The sequence below is a fragment of the Trachypithecus francoisi genome, unplaced genomic scaffold (genome assembly GCF_009764315.1).
Source record: "Trachypithecus francoisi isolate TF-2019V2 unplaced genomic scaffold, Tfra_2.0 Lachesis_group13, whole genome shotgun sequence".
Classification (NCBI taxonomy): domain Eukaryota; kingdom Metazoa; phylum Chordata; class Mammalia; order Primates; family Cercopithecidae; genus Trachypithecus; species Trachypithecus francoisi.
The window spans coordinates 113,703,801-113,724,458 of NW_022681458.1; the positions used below are offsets into that span (position 1 = coordinate 113,703,801).

General features: G+C 36.7%; 1 protein-coding gene across 1 annotated transcript in view; it reads left to right on the forward strand.

Annotated features, from left to right (window-relative positions):
* Positions 1 to 20,658, forward strand: part of DPP10 (dipeptidyl peptidase like 10) — a 720,618-nt gene that overhangs the window by 592,019 nt on the left and 107,941 nt on the right. The window contains exon 8 of the mRNA XM_033231721.1: positions 14,715 to 14,835. Within this exon, the coding sequence (XP_033087612.1) occupies positions 14,715 to 14,835 (121 nt within the window). The remainder of the gene's footprint in view (positions 1 to 14,714; positions 14,836 to 20,658) is intronic.

The following is a 20,658-nucleotide window of genomic DNA, read 5'->3' on the forward strand; positions in this document are numbered from 1 at the left end:
AAAAAAAAAAAGCAATAGGTAGCAATGAGCGTCTTGAGGCGTGAGTAGACAAGCAGCAGTCATGAGAGAGGGCAGCTGGGAAACTGAGTCATCAAGGAAGACCTAGACATCACCTATGGCAAAGAAGGAGAAGGAACACTCAGGAGAGACTGAATTGAGAGTAGAGGTAAGTTGGTTGTTTATGGAGTGACAATTTTAGAACATAGAGCTAAAGGTTTTGGAATAGTGAATGGATAAAAAGCCAGGGATTATTGAACATTATTATGGGAATGATAAATTGATGGAGGATCAATTTTTAGTGACAACAGGACTTACAATCTGGGGATGACTGATGTGGACAGGGATACGTGGCATGAAAGATTTAAGTGATATAGTCTGTGTGAGGAAGGGGGTCACTAAACCTAGTGTCAGGGGGACTTAGTTGCTGTGATAATGGGATTCATTGAAGTTCCTTATTCTAGAATAAATGCTATTGCAAAGCATTATATTTCTTGAAGTATGTGATAAAGGATTCTGGACAGGAGACTTGCACTGCAGCCTGAGAGACTGAGCAAATAACTTAGTATCTGGGTATACTTCCTCAATTCTCATTTTTCTCCTTTTTATCTTCCTCTTCGTTTTCCCCCTCTTTGAGTTACTTTTGCATTATCAGAAATTACAAAAGTCTCTTCAGAGAGACTTTTATGAAAGTTAGTTAATGTCAAACCATCATCTCTTTTAATCTCTTCTTATCCCATCGTCCATTTATAAAGCCAGAATGTTTATGCACTGGTGACATCTGCCCCAGAAGCCCACTGCTCATTTTCTCCCCAATCTCGTTAAATATTTTCAAGAGTTATGATTCCAAGTCATCACTGAAGATTGAATTTGGACTTTCCTGTAAAGTCTAGCTGTCTAAACATCTGCTTTTTTGCTTCTATTCATTTCAGGTTAGTCTATTCTAACATTAAAGTATCACACAGAACCACACCCACCTTCCAGCAAAGGCTGATGTGAAAAACAGTCCGTTGTAACTGAGCACATGTTATTTGTTTACTGTATTAATACCTGTAGGAGACTCATATGGGAAAGGTGTTTGGAGGTTCGTTTGAGATATCCTTTTACCTTAATTGTTATATTACAGTATTGTTGAGACTATTGCTATCCTATTCACTTACTGCTTTTCCACTAGAGCAGAATGCAAAGAAAGTAATTTCCAGATTAATTAAAAATAAAATGAAAGATCTTAGGATCAGGATTTTTAAATGTCTTGACTCTTTATCCATCATTGTATCTCCAAAATTGGACCAGTATTTTTCTAGCCAGTTTTTAGGTGGAGCTCTTCAGAATAATCAAAGAAAACAGTGAACAATTTTAAAGAAAGTGTCTCCCTCTTATCTCTGTGCATTTTCCCTGCATCTCTCTTGTTCTCTAATACTTCTTTTACATTTGTATCTTGACCCCACTCTTTCTCTAGCATACATGTCTTTGCCTTAACATTTGCCTTTCTTTCCTTTGGGTTCTTTCTACACACAGTAGTTTCAACACGTGTCACCTTGATCTGCCTTTCCTCACACTAGTTTCTCTACTTGGAATAGCCCTTTCTCTGCTTAGAAAAATCTACTGGATGGGCACGGTGGTTCAAGCCTATAATCCCAACACTTTGGGAGGCCAAGGCAGGTGGATCATGAGATCAGGAGTTCAAGACCAGCCTGGTCAAGATGGCGAAACCCTGTTTCTACTAAAAATATACAAAAATTAGCCAGTCGTGGCAACAGGCACCTGTAGTCCCAGTTACTTGGGAGGCTGAGGCATGAGAATCTCTTGACCTGAGAGGGAAAGGTAGGAGTGAGCCGAGATCGTGCCATCGCACTCCAGCCTGGGAGACAGAGCAAGACTTTGTCTCAAAAAATAAAAAATAAAAATAAAAATAAAAAATAAAATTTATTAAAAGCCAGGCTCAGTGGCTCATGCTTGTCATCCCAGCACTTTGGGAAGCTGAGGCAGGTGGATCACTTGAGGTAGGGAGTTCGAGACCAGCCCGACCAACATGGAGAAACCCCATCTCTACTGAAAACACAAAATTACCCAGGCATGGTGGCACATGCCTGTAATCCCAGCTACTTAGGAGGCTGAGGCAGTAGAATCACTTGAACCCAGGAGGCAGAGGTTGCAGTAAGCCAAGATTGCACCAATGCACTCCAGCCTGAGCAATAAGAGCAAAACCCCATCTCAAAAAATAAATAAATAAATAAACAAAAATAATAATGATAATACAAAGAAAATAAAAAGAAAAATCTACTGGAACTTGTTGGCCCAGCTAAAATACCATGGCTCATCTGAAGCCTTTTTTTGACCCTCCCATCTGTCAACCAGATTCAGACTGTTTCATGACCTTCCCTCAGATTCCAATAACACTTGATGCTTCACTCTATTATAAACATACCATACCATATTTGGTAAATTTGTTAGCTCTTCCTTATCTTTCTCATGTTAAACTATGAATTGTTCAGCAACAGGGGCTGTGACTTGGTTGCTGTTGTTTCACAGGCACATTAGGACCGCAGTGAAACTGTAGAGGAATGAGTGAACTGTATAATCCTCACGTCTCCGCGCATACCCGCTCAACTGTACACAGGCACACTTTTCTTTTTCCTTTTATCTTTACATTTTCTTTATTAATTCATTTTAAAAGTATTTCTTCCAAATAGCAAATATATATTTACATGTTTCTTTAAATGATATGAAACTTACGATATCATTTGGCATTAACATTTGACAAAAGTGCTCTTTTTCCAGGAAGTCTACCTAGGTGTTCTGACCAAGGTAGCTTTTTCGTTTTGTGTATCAATGTCTTCTCCAATGAAGAAGAAAATAATACAAATACAGACATTGATTCATATTTATGCAATGGCAAGTGAATGCGGTTCGCTAAGCCAGAAGCTGCCTTATAGATGGATTAAGAGATCCATTCTAAACCATATACTTTGCTGGTAATTTCAGCCTAAAGAGTTTGGTTTTTCTTCTTTGTGGAACGTGTAGTAATACAATATTGTTGGTGTCACTGAATTGGACAATATCAGTGAAAACACTAGCAGACAGCTTCTCTTTTGTTATATTGGAAAATGCAGTTAGAACTGAAGGGAGGAACCACAGGGAATAATTTATTGCAAACAACCCAACATGAATTACTGAGAATTAGAAATTACTCTGTTGAGTACTTTTTGACACACTTTTCACCCCCAAATTAAAAGTGATTAGGGGATATTGTGATGTAGTCATGTATACATCGTAGGTAGTATGTAGTTGTATCCCATTGTGACAGACAGATTAACTGAAGTACAAGCGATAGCCAATTCTATAGAAGCTCATAGGGAGAAAAAGACTCAGGGAAGTATTCTAACTGCTTTTTATTTTGGATCCTAAGTTATGCTTGGATTTAAGTGATTCTCATCCTCAGTCATCGTTGGTGCAATTTAATTTAAGTTCATAAGAATACTAAAAGGAATACGTTAATTCTGGACATGGGCATTTTGGAACCAAGTTCGCTTTTCTATGATTGTTTTACTGGTATACATTGTGTTTGAAGAATATAGTAAAAAATATTTGGATGTTTCTGTATTGCAAAAAAAAAAAAAACAATATTTATTCATTTGTGGCCAAAGATGCCTTGAAATTTCATGAAGTAGTATAAAAAGGCAAGAGCTGTGGGAAAAATGTGCATGGGAGATAACCAAGTCTGGTTCCACCTTCTGCATTTTTCAATTTGTTTTCTTATCAGCATGCCCATAAACTGGAAAAGCATTAGGCACAAACCTATTGATAAGCATATGAGAATTTCTTCTAGTGTCCCTCATTCTTTATGGAATTTTTTACAAGAATTTTGGAATCCCCATTTGAAATACAAAGAGTTGCAATACAAACGTAAAAACAAATTAATTTAGTGTCAGAGGCTGAAATGCATATGCAAGATCCCTGTTGTTAATCTTTGGATGAATGAGAGGGAGGGGAACCCTCCTGGGGAGAAAGAGGAGTTAATTCAGCTCACTACCAACAGAAATGACAGTGAAGGACTTTCTTAACATTGAGGCTTTGAAGGTTAAACTGTTGCATGCCACCTTCTTTTTTTCTTTTCTTTTTTTTTTTTTTTTTTTTTTTTTTTTTTGCATGCCACCTTCTAATTAGGATGCCTGGAAGTAAGCAACAGAAGGAGACTCAGGCTTACTTCAAGAGAAAATCAACTCATTAAAAATATATCTATAAGCTCTCGGAATCAAAGAGAAAGTTGGAATTTCAGAACTGGAAAATGAACAGGAGTTAGGAGGGCCCACACATTTTTGAACATAAGAATGTGTTCAGGAAAATCTGATTAGGATCCTGCAACTGGAAGCCACATTAATGGGCATGAACCACACCACCCTTGCTGGATACTGAGGGTCTACTGTTGCTTTTGTGAATAATTTTTCAATTACAGTTTTATTTTTTCAAAATTCAGGGTCCAGGGTGGGGGCACAACCTAAGGATATTTTATCTGGATTTTGTCTTATGATTAAAGACTGGGTTGTACTTCCCACGGATACTCACATAATACAAGGATCCTCCAAAATAGAAAGAGAAGTCAGATGTAGAGTAGCCAAATAAGAGGAAAAAAATGTATAGTAGGTAGCCGGTATAGAGAAAATTGGTGTGTGGTCATTAATTTGCCATCTTTTAAAGCATATAGGTATTTTCAGGGTAACTGGATAAAAATGTCTGATTCTTTCTAAATTATAATTATATATTTTATATTTTGTGGAAAATCACTTACTAGCTTCCAGCAATTTAAAAAAAAAAAAAATCAAACATCTATATACGGGTACGCTGACCAATGTCCATGACCTGATTTTGGTTTATTTAAACCTGTGGACAACCATGAGAAGTATTAATATCGCGTTTTTACAAATGAGAAAACAGACTCAGAGAGAGAAAGTAATGTGATTGCCCAAATATTACAAAGAGCAACTGACATTGTCAGGATGAGATCTCATGTCTCCTGATAGAAATTTCATTTTTCTACAGAACCATGAAAAAAAGTTATCTTTCAGATAACATAGTTGTCATTTAGTTCTCTACTGACTATTTCTACATTTCTTAGATCTCTTTTTTTCTGTGTTTTTTTCTTTACTAAAAATCTTGCTTTTATTTTTATTTTCCATTTTGAGTTCTACTGCAATCACTCATATTAGGCAGTAACATTTTCTGCTAAATTAATGCCCTCATCCATTGGTTTTATTTTTCCTTATTCTCCATATCTTTTTTTTTTTTTTTTTTTTTTTTTTTTTTGAGACGGAGTCTCACTCTGTCGCCCGGGCTGGAGTGCAGTGGCCGGATCTCCGCTCACTGCAAGCTCCGCCTCCCGGGTTCACGCCATTCTCCTGCCTCAGCCTCCCGAGTAGCTGGGACTACAGGTGCCCACCACCTCGCCCGGCTAGTTTTTTTGTATTTTTTAGTAGAGACGGGGTTTCACAGTGTTAGCCAGGATGGTCTCGATCTCCTGACCTCGTGATCCGCCCGTCTGGGCCTCCCAAAGTGCTGGGATTACAGGCTTGAGCCACCGCGCCCGGCTATTCTCCATATCTATATTAATTTGTGTATATTTGTAATGAAAAGTCACATTAGAACATAAGATCTTCTATTTTTTTAATCTTTATAACCTCAAGACTCAGCACAGGGCCTGGCACATAGGAGATGCCTGATACATATTTGCTACATGATAATGGGCTTGAAGAAGGAAAATAAGGCATGACAATGGGGTGGTAAAGGAAAAGTGAAAAAGTAGAAAGTTGGGTAGAGAAGAAAATGCATATGCAATGACTAGATAAAACCATCCTCTAGCACTTTGACCCACATAAATCAACACATAAGGAATTTTTAAATAACAGTTATAATATTGATGACTGTTTGTCTCCTGTGGATTCCAGTTTATTTCTTGGGGCCTGTAAATATTTTTCTTAATGTTTTCAATTACCAAAATGATTTATTCATCACAAGGTCTCCTCTTATGCTAAATAAGTTTTATGAACTGATATAGCCAAGAGAAAGTCTGTTATTATATTCCTTATATTCCATTTATCGGAGTTGGTCTTTTTGCTAACTTTTGTCTGGTATCCATTTTTCTCCTAAAAAGCATAGATTAAAAGATATGGCTTTAGGACTGGTAAGTGACTTACATAATTATGAATTTAAGACAAAGGGACATATTTCATTTCTTTGAAAATGCATAAAGTGCTGCAAAGGTTTTAAGAAATAAGAACTCTTTGGAAGGGCTTCCTGATATGAATAATTGCAAATGTCAAGGGATAACAGTTTCCTGATAGTGATTCTATTTCTAGAATGTCAGGTATTGATGCAAAGGTGACATGAGTGATTTGAATGAGTTGTTCTGTCTCAGAGATGGTTCTATAGAGATATGAAAGCAGTACTTTATAACCAACAGAGAGATTTATTTAAGGCCAAAATGTCAGAGGTAATCAAACTGTTTAACTTGTGCTCCTAGCTTTGCTTTGCATTATATAAATGGACACACACAATTTATTGTATACTGACAAATTACAGAAACAGAATTTTATAAAAAGTAAAGTTGAATGCTGCATTGTGGCTTTCAGTAAATTTTGATAAGTCTTGATGGTAATACTCTTAATGAAGTATAAATGCTAATATATATTCTATATAACATTTTTCCTTGTGCTTTAAGTTTACATTAGCATGCATGCAACAAAATGTACAGAACTGATCCTTGTCAATGCTTCCATGTGCATGGTGCCCACAGCAGGGATAGAACATTGTTCATACAATTGAAAAACCTCTATTCTGACATCCACCAGTTACTATTTACCCGCAAGGGTAATCATTATCCTGATTTGTAACATCATTGTTGACTATCACAAATAGCATTACTAAGAACGTTTTTGCATGTGTCTTTTGATACAGAAGGCACAGATACAGACATCTATCTATCTACCCATATCTGTTTCTGTTAGGTGTATACCTTACAGTGGAGTTGCTGAGTCAGTCCTATGCTCTGCTTTGGTAAGAACTGTTAAAAGGATTTACAATTTGGTCGTACCGATTTATTCTCCCACCAGCAGTGCATGAGAGTTCCAATTGCTTCACATCCTTGACAACACTTATGAGTGGTTCTCTTTTTCATTTTAGCCATTCTAATTATAATACCAAAATATTTCGTGTGTGTGTTTGGTTATATTCACTCATACTACCAAAAGAATCTAAATGATATAAATCAAAATAAGCACTTTTCATTTATCAGTTTATACATCAAGATTTTAAAGAGTAATTCCTCCAAATGGTTTCCAGAATAAAATGTAGTATATTGCTTAGAGGAGGAAACATTTTTTCAGTATTCAATGATCCATTTAAAATTATGTCTTAAATATTTCAAAAATTTATATTTATTAAACAGATTTAAAGGTTTTGCAACATCCTATGTATGTGATGGAATTCAAGGTGTCTTATTCTTGTAATACCTTTCTCTGATAAAAGATAACTATAAATGTACTTACATGTTTTAATACAGTCTATATGATAATACTTTTTTATTTATTGAAATACAATATAGCATGTTGGAGGTTTCTATGTGAAATAGAAAGCTAGTAGTGATTCTATTTCACTGAAGAATTTCCATATGTCTCATTTATTTCCAAAACAATATTACATCAAATTTAAAGACAAATATTTAGTTTATTCTAAAATGTGTTCTTAAAGACATTTATAAACTGGCATGACTAAAAAATTAATGCAATCCAATTTTTACCTCGTAAAACAAAAGGCCTAAAGTTCCAGATAAATTTTGAAGCACATGTTTTGTCAAGGGCCATGGTAAGGCTGGAATATGGGTGGTGGGCCAGGAGCCAAAAGGAGCTGAGGATATGGTTGCTGGAATGTTCAAGTTCTATTAGACAGGGAAAAAGGTGAGAAGGTCATATGTTTTGAAGGATATGCAACCAGTGCTAAAAAGAGCTGCAGTGGTTGACTCTGGAAGATGAACCTTAGAAGGATTCAAGTGGGAGATACTAAAACATTGGCATTGGAATTCACAAACATTTTAGGCATATACATGTAAGACATAGGTTAGGAATCATGACTCCATTTTGCCAATTATAATTCCTATTAGGCAGAATATCTGAATCATTCTTCTGCCAGCAGTCCCCCATGTCCATCACCTATTCTGTAACTATCACCAATTATTTTCCCCAATACTTTCCTAAAGCTGATTAAACACTCATGGCTCATAACAAATTTAAATTTGTCAATAATTGAAAACAGTAGGTTCTACCTATGTGATCTAGCATTCAAGCTGCCCTATGGTTTTGTGCAAACTGAACCTTTAGCGCAACTACGTCATCATATGTATATCATCACTAAAATTAACGTTGGTACTTTATTCATAAACATGTATAATTTACATACATAAACTTGTAGAAGTCATGTACAACAATAAGTGCAGTGACTAATCATCAGGGAAATGCAAATCAAAACCACAATGAGATATCACTTCACATCTGTCAAGACAGCTATTATAAAAAGAAAAAGTGTTGGTAAAAATGTGGAGAAATTGGAACTCCCGTACACTGTTCAGTATACAAAATAATCCAGGTACTACATGAAAACAGCGTGAAAGCTCCTCAACAAATTAAAAAATAAAACTACCTTATGATCTAGTGGCGCTATTTCTGGGTATTTATTCAAAATAATTGAAATTGGAATCTCAAAGAGTTATCAGCACTCCTGTGATCATTGCAGCACTATTCACAATAGCCAGGAGGTAGAAACAGTCTCAATGTCCATCAGCAGATGAATGGGTAATATGCTATATATATATATGCAATGGAATACTATGCAGCCTTTAAAAAGAAGGAAATTGTGTCATATGCAACAACATAGATGGACCTTGAAGACATTATGCTAAGTGAAATAAGCCAGGCACAGAAAGACAAATACTGCATGATTCCCCTTTTATGGGGAATCAAACATAGTCAAATATATAGAATTTAAGAGTGAAATGGTGGTTGCAAGGGCCTGAGGAAGAAGAAAAAATGGGAAGTTACTATCAACATGCACAGAATTTCAGTCAAGTGAGATTAGTAAACTCTAGAGATCAACTGGACAACATTATACCTGCAGTCAACGATAATGCATTGTACGCTTACAAATTTAAGAGGGTAGATTTCATGTTGTGTTCTTACCACACAGACAATTTTTTTAAGTTTTTACACTATCTTCCTAATCTTTTCTGTTTGACTATCTGCTTTCCACTTCTGTGCCCCACCGTGCATCCATCCATATTAAAAGGCAAACACAGATCCTTCCATAGTCTCCCCATGCTTTCATGTATTTGTAAAATACAGTCATGTGTCACTTAATGATGGGGATAGGTTCAGAGAAATGTGTTGTTAGGCAATTTTGTCCTTGTGTGAACATCATAAGGTATAGCTATACACACCTATTTTGTATAGTCTACTACAAATAGGCTATATGGTACAGCTTATTGGTCCTAAGCTATAAAACCTGTAAAGCATGTTACTGTACTGAATATGTGGGCAACTGCAACACAATGGTATGTATCTTTGTGTCACACATATAGAAACATAGAAAAGAAATAGCAAAAATAGAGTATTATAGTCTCATGGACCACCTTCATGTACATGGTCTGTTACTGACCAAAACATTGTAATGCAGTGCATGACTCTACTGTCCAAGCAACTATATTCATACATTTTTGTACAGTTTCACTAAGGGTTTCCAAACAGGAAAACAGGTATTACTCTAGTGATTCAGATAGAAGAGATTTAATACAGATAATTGTCACAATGTTGTAAAGGCTGGAGGGGCCAAAGTGGTGGTATGCAGAACCGATAAACACATGTTGCTATTATCAAGGCAGGACCCAGGAGCTTACATTCCCATCACCACTGCCACTGAGGTGCTATTGCTGAAGCTGGTATGCCAGAGCCACTTCCACATGCTTCCAGTCTGTGACTGGTAGCTCTCTCCTTTTCTGCAGAAAGTAGCTAGAAGCCAACTAGCAAAGAAGCTAAGAAGACTATTTTGCAAGAAAGTCTTAGAAATGTAAATTTCAGGCTTCTAACCACCCCCAGTAATAAAAAACATAGAGGGTCAGGCGTGCGGCTGAGTACCAACAGACAACATCCAATGTGTATGTGTCAGTAAGATTACTGATAGTATAAATTTATGTTAGTATTGTCATTGTCTGGTGTATGAAAATGGGCTCACACTGAATTCTTTGTTGTTTTTGTTTTCCTTTGGTTTTCTATCTTGCTTTTGTTACTTGACGATATCTCAATGAAAATCTTCCAAGTCAACTTTATTTTTTTCCAAGCACAAATTTATTCTCTCCAAGTCATGAATGTTCTTATATGGTGTGGATGAATAGTAATCTGTCCAGGCATTCAATTCAATTATGATGAGTTTTCACTGTGACTCTTCTTTTTTGACTGAAATGAACATCACTGCTCATTTTTCTCTACAGGTTGGTGTATTTTGTTGTTGTTGTTTTGTTTTGTTTTTCTACATAGCAAGGTCTCAGGTTTAGGATTGCTGGTGAGATGGAATATGTTAAGTTTGCAATTGCCATATTACATTCCCAAATGGCCATAACACATTATAATTTTACAACTAAATTAGAAAAGGGCAGTTTTCACTGCATCCCTGCCACCAATAGGCATTATCGGGGATACTTTCTTAATTACAATTTTATTTCCCAGAAAGCAGGCCATGGTAGAATGAATGCAAATACTATCTCAACTCCACTGTAATTTTACAGATCTTTCCAAACCATTGTCATGCATGGAGATTTTTTAATGATTCACCATTTTCTAATTTAAAATTGTCATGAAAAGTACTCAAATCATTGAATGCAGAATAGCTTTTCAGTAATGTTTCAGCCAAAATAGGTCTAATGTTTAATTATGTTTCCTTTATTTTGTGTTTTTATTTTGTTTTAAGATGGCTAAAATTTTGTATATATCAGCCATTGTGACAGGTTGAATCACTCACAGTAAGCTAATTTACACTGTAATTGAGCTCGACCTCAAGATCTTAATAAGCTTTAATATCAAATGTTCATTTCTTGCCACATGCTCATCACAAGTTGTTTGTGGGTGTGGAGAGAATCTGCTTAATGGCTGTTCATCCAGAAATCCAGGTTGCTGGGTGTCCAGCATCTGGTGCATTTGGTAGTAGTTGTGGCAGAAGAGAAGGTGGCAAATTAAAAATTGGCTCTTAAAGACTTCTGGCCAGCAGTGATGTATATTGGGTCTAATCATTTGTTAATAAGCAACATTGACTAACACATTGATTCAAATATACCTTGAAACGTTTATTACATATTTCCTAACTTGGCATAATGCAGTGCATAGTATTTCAGTTGTTCTTCTATTTGTGTGTGTGTGTGTGTGTGTGTGTGTGATTTTGAATTATTTTATGGGTAGAGTAAGACCATTGACTTTGAAAGACTGGGAAGTTGGCTGACTCTGCAAATTGAAGACTTAAGTCATCAAATAGCTTTCCCTTTTTATTTGTTAGGCTGCTTAGGTGGTGTTTGTTCTTGCATTGCTATAAACACCTGAGACTAGGTAATTTATAAAGAAAAGAGGTTTAAGTGGTTCGAGGTTCTGCGGGTTGTGCAAGCATGGCATACACATCTGCTCGGCATCTGGGGAGGCCTCATGGGTGTTTACTCATATCAGAAGGTGAAGCAGGAGCAGGCATATCACATGGCTAGAACAGAAGTAAGAGTAGGGTGTTGGAACGCCACACACTTCCAAACAGCCAGATCTCACACAAACCCATTCAATATTGTGAGGACAGCACCCAGCTGTGAGGGATGCATGCTCATGACCTAAACAGCTCCCACCAGGCCTCATCTCCAACACTAGGGATTACATCTCAAAACGAGATTTGGCAGGGACATAGATCTAAACCATATCATGTGACTCACTGAAGAAAATAATTAATAGTATAAAATGTTGTGACAGTTTAATCAATAACATTAGGATAAATAGCATTAGTGTGTGTCATATTTTCAGTGTGATTTAAATCTAAATGCAGCCCTTGATGATTGTCATTTGGATCCAGTCTAATTTCATCAGAATGCTCACACAGTACCTGGGAATACTTGCAGCTCTCAAATTGTTAAGGTAGTAGTTAAGAGGTTTCAATTATTGTTTGAAACAACTACAACTAAAGGATAAACCTTGATAATTGAAAAGGGATTAGGATATTAAAAATGCACATTTTCATGAAGACAGCTACTTATTTTTTATCCACTGAAGAAAACATCTTGTGGACATTCTCTCGTGTTACAGCTTTCCGTGGCATGGCATTAAAATTCTGACTCCATATTGCTTGTTCTTCTACATTGAAGCAGATGTCAGTTTCATATGGATTCTGAATATCATCCAATCTGTCAAATATAAATGTAATTACTGGTCAATAGTTTTGGATAATTTTTACATCTGTTGAAGTCGTGGAGGTTTTATTAATTATTTTGACTTAGATTGTATTCCCTTCAGAAAGCTGTGAATTTTGAACCATATTACTTTGGGTGAGGTCACCTCCACTCCTAATAAGAGCAATAGGTGCTGAGCAGACCATGTGTGCATCATCTGTGCTGTTATGACTCACAAGTCCTACGAGAAGGTTCAGGCACAGGAAAGGCATTTCCTCCAAGTAAGGAAAACGTTGTGCACCTGTGTTGTATACTGTTTGTGAAAAGCAAGAGGATGTAGTATCCGAAAGGTGTAAGCTTATGCTTTAGTTGGCTAGAACAAAGTTCATATTTTTTCTCAGTTGTCAGGGATCGTGAAAGTCATTAAATCCAACTTCTATCCAGTGTTAAGGAACCTGAGAGGTAATTCTCAAACTTTTGCCTAAGTGTGATCCACGTAATTTCAATAATAAGCTTATTTCCTGTTTCATTGTCTCACCTGAGAACTTTCTAACTGAGGTTAAAGCAATAAATCTCATTTGTTAATATCTCTCTCCTCCTCCATGTCCCCTGCCTGCCTACTATGAATACTACCACTATTGCTGCTACTATTCTGCTGCTACTCCTAATACATATTTAACTAATATAATGTGTACTCTACCAGCCAAACATTGGGATGATTTACATATCAGCTAAAGCTGTAGAGGTTTCATTTTGACTTGGAGTTTGTTGTCTCCCAAACTCTTAACATTCTGAAGCAGGCTTATCTTGTATACAGGCCACTCTGCTTTTAGTAATAGCCCAATGTATTCTTTATTCTGTATTCATCATCTCATTTATTCTTCACCACAGATCTGTAAGGTATGTGAGTATTATTTGCATTTTATAAAGTAGAGGACTGAGATTTAGAAAGGTTAAGAATGCTATCAAGGTCATTAGGATTTTAAATTTTGGCTGGCTGGCTATAAAGCCCACGCTTTTAAGCACCCGGCAGTACCCTCCTTTCATTGTTTTTATTTATTTTTGCATTCTTACTCTGATATTGAGATTCTTACCTGTGATATACAAAAGATCCTGTTGTAGTGGTGGAATTAATAGTTAAATGCACCCACCTGTAAATGCTTGTTAAATCACCAGAATTAAAATCGAATAGCCATGAAATGTTCTAGATATTAAAATTGCTTTTGTCACTGTTCACACCAAGATTTAAAACCTAGGGCCTCGTAATTATTCAGACAATTGTTTTGGAAGTTCTTGTGTTTTCTCTATTTGCTATTGTGTATTGATTCTATAGCATGCTAAGATACACGGGCCCTATGCCATCTTTCACCTTCTTAGTAGAATATTTGGTCTAAACAGCAATTTGGCTTGCCCTGGACAATGTTCTGCTTCCCCTAACCACAGAAACATGGTTCTATGGAAGGTTATAGTACCACATGGGTCAGCAGTTTCAAATATTGGGCATTAAAGACATTGTAAAGTGAATTATAAAAAATTTTATCCTGAATTATCTATATCATAGGCACATCCTGACTTATTTAGTTTGTTCCTGTTGTTGGGGCTATTGTTGATATTATTTTGGCAGACTCTGTGATATATTCAAATTAAAACTCTTTCTGGAACTCTCAGTTACAAGGTTATTATTGCTGTGCTATTTACAAAAGAGTTGCCAAGACGCGTGCACTGGAAGCTGTGTTCCACTTATCAGTTCAAAGGAATTTTATTATCGTTTCTACCATCAGTGAATCTGTGAGCTGAGCTGGATAGAATCAGAGAGATTATCTAGAGATTATTTTATCGATCACCAAATGCATTTTTGTAAAAGTAAAGACCCCAAATTGAAGCTCTTCAAACAGTCAGTTGGCATTACTAAAATGGCTTATAGTTACAGTTATCAGTCTCTTGAGTATGCTAAATGTTATCTCAAAGCCAAACCAATTTTGTGGTATGGAGAGAAATTATTACGTAGTTGAAATATTGTTGCTAAAAATATGGATTTGAAAACATCAATACCAAGTGCCATGGAATTTCCAGATGACAACTTGATACAATAAAACAGAAAACGGCATTAATAATTGAAAGCAATAAAAACATATGCCTTAAATAAAAACAACTTGAAGCGGTAAATAATACAACATGGCTATTCAGTGATCATTCTGTAATACTAAAGTTTCAAAAGACATCCTAACGTGTTGGGTTTTTTGTTTGTTTCACATGTTTCCTGATCCAGATTTATATTTTTGAAAATAATATCTACTATCAACCTGATATAAAGAGCAGTTCATTGCGACTGACATCTTCTGGAAAAGAAGAAATAATTTTTAATGGGATTGCTGACTGGTTATATGAAGGTGAGTTGATCAGATTTAGTTTCAAAAGAAACAAATGACATCTTTTTATACAAAATCTACCAAAAAAAAAAAAAAATCTGTTCATTCCGGAGCAATACTTACAGTACAATTTCTTCTCATTTCCTCTCACAATTGCCCTCACGCTTTCATATCTTTGCATGCGCTTATATTTTGTGTGGTTGTGATTTACATCTGCTTATATGATTCCACATTTGGTATATACGTGTACATATAGGTTAGATAGATATTATTTGTGAGGACAACTAATGAAAGTAAATGGTTACCTTACATCACTTTGAAATTAGGTGCTGAATTTTTTTCTGACTCTCTGGAAAAGAAGAAACAGAAGTCTTTATTTCTAAAAAAAAAAAAAAAAAAAAAAAAAGCATAAAAAGCCACCTGATTTTAGTTATTTCCATTAGGGACATTCTGTCACACTTTATAAGCTATTACAGAGGGAGCAAAATAAAGCCCACATAAAGAGTTATTTTCAATATCTATTGAATCAAGTTTTAGTAATAGCTGAGAATATAAAATAAATCAGGTGAAGAAAAGTTATCCAGTTTTTATCACGTACCAATTATCAGCTGAGTTCTAGATGCCGATTGCCTGGGGAAGACTCAAACGTTTGAGTTTATTACCTGTGTTTCAGACGTTTCGGCTGATTTTGGCAAAATATGTCAAGATTGAAAGTAAGTCTACTTTATTATAAATTATAAAGCTATGACTCATTCAAAAAGTGAATTTTATTTCATGGGCAGTATTTGCAAATGTAATCTCTCTACCTCAGAAGTGGTATTTTTAATTCTATAAGAAAAGTGAATAATTTAGACGAATTATTCATTCATTCATTCTGTCACTCAAATAATATCATTGAAGGCCTACTGTATTCCAGACAGGTGTCTAGGTGCTAAGATAAAAGGTGGAGCAAAAAGTACCGCTCTGATAGACCATATATTTATGTGAAATATTTTGTTAGGTGGAGCTAGTTTATTAAGAGATGTAGTAACCCTTGAGATTTATATGTATATGTGTACATGTATGTTTGTATCTATAATAGATTTCTGTGTACATGCCAGCATCAAATAAGATTTTCAGAGGCTACAATTTATTGTGAAGAGCAGTGAGAGCTTCACGAAAATATCAACAATAAGTATGCTATGAAAGTGTGTATTAGAAAAAGAACTACACAGGTAAGGAGGGTTCACTGGTGGAGAGTGACAGAATCTAAATTTGGCTTTTCTATTTCAAAGAGATACATTACTGGAGGGGACTGGGATGGCCTCCAGAATTTAATAAACAGGTGGAGAACACATTTAAAATCTGGTTAGTTCTGGCAATCTAGGTAGCAGGAGTTAATTGAAGTGCGAAGACTAAGACGTATCCTTTTTCTTCAAAATATTATTGTTACCGTGTGACACCCTGACAGATGAAGAAACCATGTTAATGCAGTGTGGTAAGTAGTTGAATCTTAGTCAATACATAATTCTATGGCAGAACAAAGGAATGATACCATTCTAGGGATTTGCAAGCATTTTTCTAAAGGAGAAACCCTGGCCAACCACAGTAGCTCAAGCCTGTAATCTCAGCGCTTTGGGAGGCCAAGGTGGGAGAATTATTCAAAGCCAGGAGTTCCATACCAGCCTAGGCAACAAAGCAAGTTTCTCATTTCTACTAAATAATTTGAAAAATTAGCCAGATGTGGTGGCATGCACCTGTGTTCCCAGCTGAAGAGAGAGGATTGCTAGTAAGAGAGGTTTGCTTGAGCTCAGGAGTTGAAAGCTGCAATGAGCTATGATCCAGGCCCCTGCACTCCAGCTTAGGCAACAGAGTGAGATCCTTACCTCTTAAAATGAGGGAGAGGAGAGAGAGGAGAGGGGAGGGGAGGGGAGGGGAGGGGAGGGGAGGGGAGGAGAGGAGAGGAGAGGAGAGGAGGAGAGGGCATCTGAGTCAAGCCTGAACAATTAACAAGTGTTACGCATGAGAAGAAATTAGGAAGGAAAAATCTAAGCAGATGTAACAATTTGCAAAAACTCACAAGTGTGTCCCTAGGGAAAAGTCTCCTTGATATAATTGGGCCATAAAATTTGACATAAAGGAAGATAGCAAGAACCAAGGGATAGTGACCTCTAGCAATGATTTGGAATTTCAATTATTTTTCTACCATTGATTAGGAAAACTAATAGGACTTTTCAAGTAAGGGAGTGACAAGGTTGGATCTTCCATATGAATAGATTGTTTTTGCCACAGTGGGAACCTGGTGTCTAATGGTGGAAAGAGACAGTGAGCGTCTGTAAGGCTTCTTCTATGTTCTATCAAGAGATAATGAGCAATGGAACTAGGGTTAAAGCAGTAAGAAGGAGGAAAGATTCTAAAACTGATAAGACAATGAAATATATAGGTCTTAGTGGCTAAGCAGATGGGGTGAATGATAAGAAGTCAAGGATGATTCTGTGTCTTCTGGTTCGGGTCACTAGTAAGTAGTGGTGGCAGACATAGTGAGCAAATATTAACGAAGAACATTGGGTTTCAGGGAAGAGAAGACTAGCTTAGCAGCAATGTGGGCATTGAACCATGTACTGTGTGACCTTGATAAAAGGAAGTCTGTAACATCGATGAACTTTTCAGTCAACTGAGGGTATACGCAATATAGATCATGCTTATTGTGCTGCTCCAACCCGAATTAAGATGACTTGGGTCTCTGTCCTATTGAAAAGGCTTCATACAGGTTTACGGGCATTACATTTTTAAGGAAATTTTAAGAAGAGAAATTAGAGACCATGTTCTGACAAATATGGTAATTTTCCTAACTAAAGAATAAAAATCTATGTATTTGGTCTGAGAGTAAACTGTTTGTAGGGGTTGTGGAGAGCAGAACAAATGGGTAATACAAACTTTTGTGATGATGCTGTAGGCCTGACACATTCCAAAGAGGAAAGGAAAAATTATAGTTTTTGCCATACTTTGGGCTCCTATGTTGCAGATAACTAGGAAATGCTGTACGTGTATGTGATTTAATCATCACCATGTTTGTGTATCTAATCATTTACTCAGAAACCAAGACGTACCCAGTGTTGTGGCTCGTGCCAGCAATCCTAGCACTTTGAGGGGCTGAGGCAGGTGGATCAAATGTGGCAGGAGTTCAAGACCAGCCTGGGCAATATGGCAAAATCCCGTCTCCACTAAAAATACAAAAAAAAAAGGCCAGGCATGGTGGCTCATGCCTGTAATCCCAGCACTTTGGGAGGCCAAGGTGGGCGGATCATGAGGTCAGGAGATCGAGACCATCTTGGTCAACATGGTGAAACCCTGTCTCTACTAAAAATACAAAAATTAGCTGGGCGTGGTGGCACATGCCTGTAATCCCAGCTACTTGGGAGCCTGAGGCAGGAAAATCACTTGAACCAGGGAGTCGGAAGTTACAGAGCCGAGATCATGTCACTGCACTCCAGCCTGGCGACAGAGTGAGACTCTGTCTCAAAAAAAAAAAAAAAAATTAACTGCATGGAGTGGTGGGGTGGTGCATGCCTGTGGTTCCCCCTACTTTGGAAGCTGAGGTGGGAGGATCACCTAAGCCAGGAAGTTGAGGCTGCAGTGAGTCAAGATCATGCCACTGCACTCTAGCCTGGGTAGCAGAAGTGAGACCATGTCTCCAAAGAAAAACATTAAAAAAGAAACCAAGACTCAGAGAGGATCAGTGATTTAGACATGGCCTCAGAGCTAATGAGTGGGAGAGCCAGCATTTGAATGTGTCTTTTGTTCCTAGAGCCAGGGCTTAGTCACTAGTCTACTCTATTTGTTATAGGGGGATATCCTTCACTGTTCCCCAAGACACAGCACACATTTTGGGACCTAAATTGTCAGATTTCAGTGATCTGTTTCCTCAGCCAAAGACTCATCCGACTGTCCATGGACTTGCCCCAATCCTCACTGCATTTCCAGGAGAAGGAGCCCTACCCATGACATCAATGTTAAGGTTTGGCAGAGGGATGTAAGCTATTCAGATATTATTGATTTTCCCTCACTATTTTGACTGCTATCTCCAACCTCTGCTTCAAGAGTTCTACGTGCACCTTACCCTCCCACTATCACTTTGCTTGTGGAATGTGCCAGGAGCTCCCAGGCTCCAGACCGTTTTTTCCCCTTTAATGCACTCACTGAAACACAGTGATATTGCCTAGGGAATGCATGTAATTTCAACATTATGTGTGTGATACTCTGTTGTGGAGATTTCCTTCTTATTACTTTGCAGGAGTCAATTACAATCTACATTAGCATGTATGGGAGACACAGAAAGTAACATGTAACATTTCAACTTTTTTAAAATTGAAATTTACCTTTTGTAAATGTCATTTGAAAAAGATGAGAGAGTCACATAAAAGACAACAAAATGTTTTTACAGTAAGCTTTAAGGGCATGTCTTAATCTCTTAAGACCAGGCCAATCTGTAAAAGTGGCTGCTGCTCCCAACTAGTCACTAAATAGTGTCCTTAAAAGTGTCAGTTTTGAGAATCTTTGTCTCTATTTCAAGTATTGTTTAGTTCCTAAAGAAAGTAAAGCAATATAAGATATAATGCATTTTAAACAGTGAAGTCAGAAAAATAAGAAAATGCTCAAAACAGAAGAGCAGAACAAACAGGTGAAGAAACTTTTGTGATGATGCTGTGGGTCTGACACATTCCAAAGAGGAAAGGAAAAATTATGGTTTTTGCCATACTTTGGACTTCTGTGTTGCAGATAACTAGGAAATGCTGCACGTGTATGTGATTTAATCATCACAATGTTTGTGTATCTAATCATTTACTAAGAAACCAAGACGTGCTCAGTGCTGTGGCTCATGCCAGCAATCCTAGCACTTTGAGGGGCCAAGGTGGGTGCATCACTTGAGCCCAGGAGTTCAAGACCAGCCTGGGCAATATGGCAAAATCCTGTCTCTACTAAAAATACTAAAAATATTATTTAAAATATAATTCACACAAAACACATATAATGTTATTCACATAAATTGCTGTATTTAACATAGCAAGTAATTAAATAAGATATCAGATCAAAGTTTTTAAAAAATTTTTAAATGTCACTAAAAGGAAAGTTTACAGTTACCAACTTCACAGCTTTGAAAATTTCCATAAAGCATTTCATCTATTAAATAGGAAAAAAAGACTCTCACTTTCAATTATTTAAGCATATAGAATCATATAATTAATATGCTTAAGTAATTTACAAATATATTTTAGAACCTTGAATATTTAAGGGATTATTCCTTAAAATTTAATCCAACAACTGTGGAGCAAATATATCTGCCAGGCATTGTCTAAGAGCAATACAATGAGAAATACGGGTTTCCATGTTTCGGGTATTTCCAACGTAGTGCAGTGATAAACAATAAACAACTGTTGTATTGGGAACCATTTGAAGCATAGTAAATATACATATAAATATTATTTATTTCACATACTAAATAGGATTATAAGTAGAACTAAGTCTGATTGGATGGAGGAATGTCAGGTGCTTCATAGAAGACACAGTCCTTGTATTGGTCTTCAAGAATGACAAGATTTAAAAAGTGAGGAAAAATTCGCGAGATAAGCAACATTCTTACCAGCAGATGCTGATTGTTACACTTTTGTGTAGAAATAAAACAGGGCAAAATGCCTATTTTCACATCATGTTTGTTTCACATTAATGTCTTTTGGCGACATGAAGTTGCATTCATTTCATCACTGATTCAACAAATATTTATTGAGCACTTACTCAGTGCCATCTATGGGGCTGCAGCATGGGAATCAAAGGAGGACAGGGTTATCAGGAGTGCTGAGTCTCCAG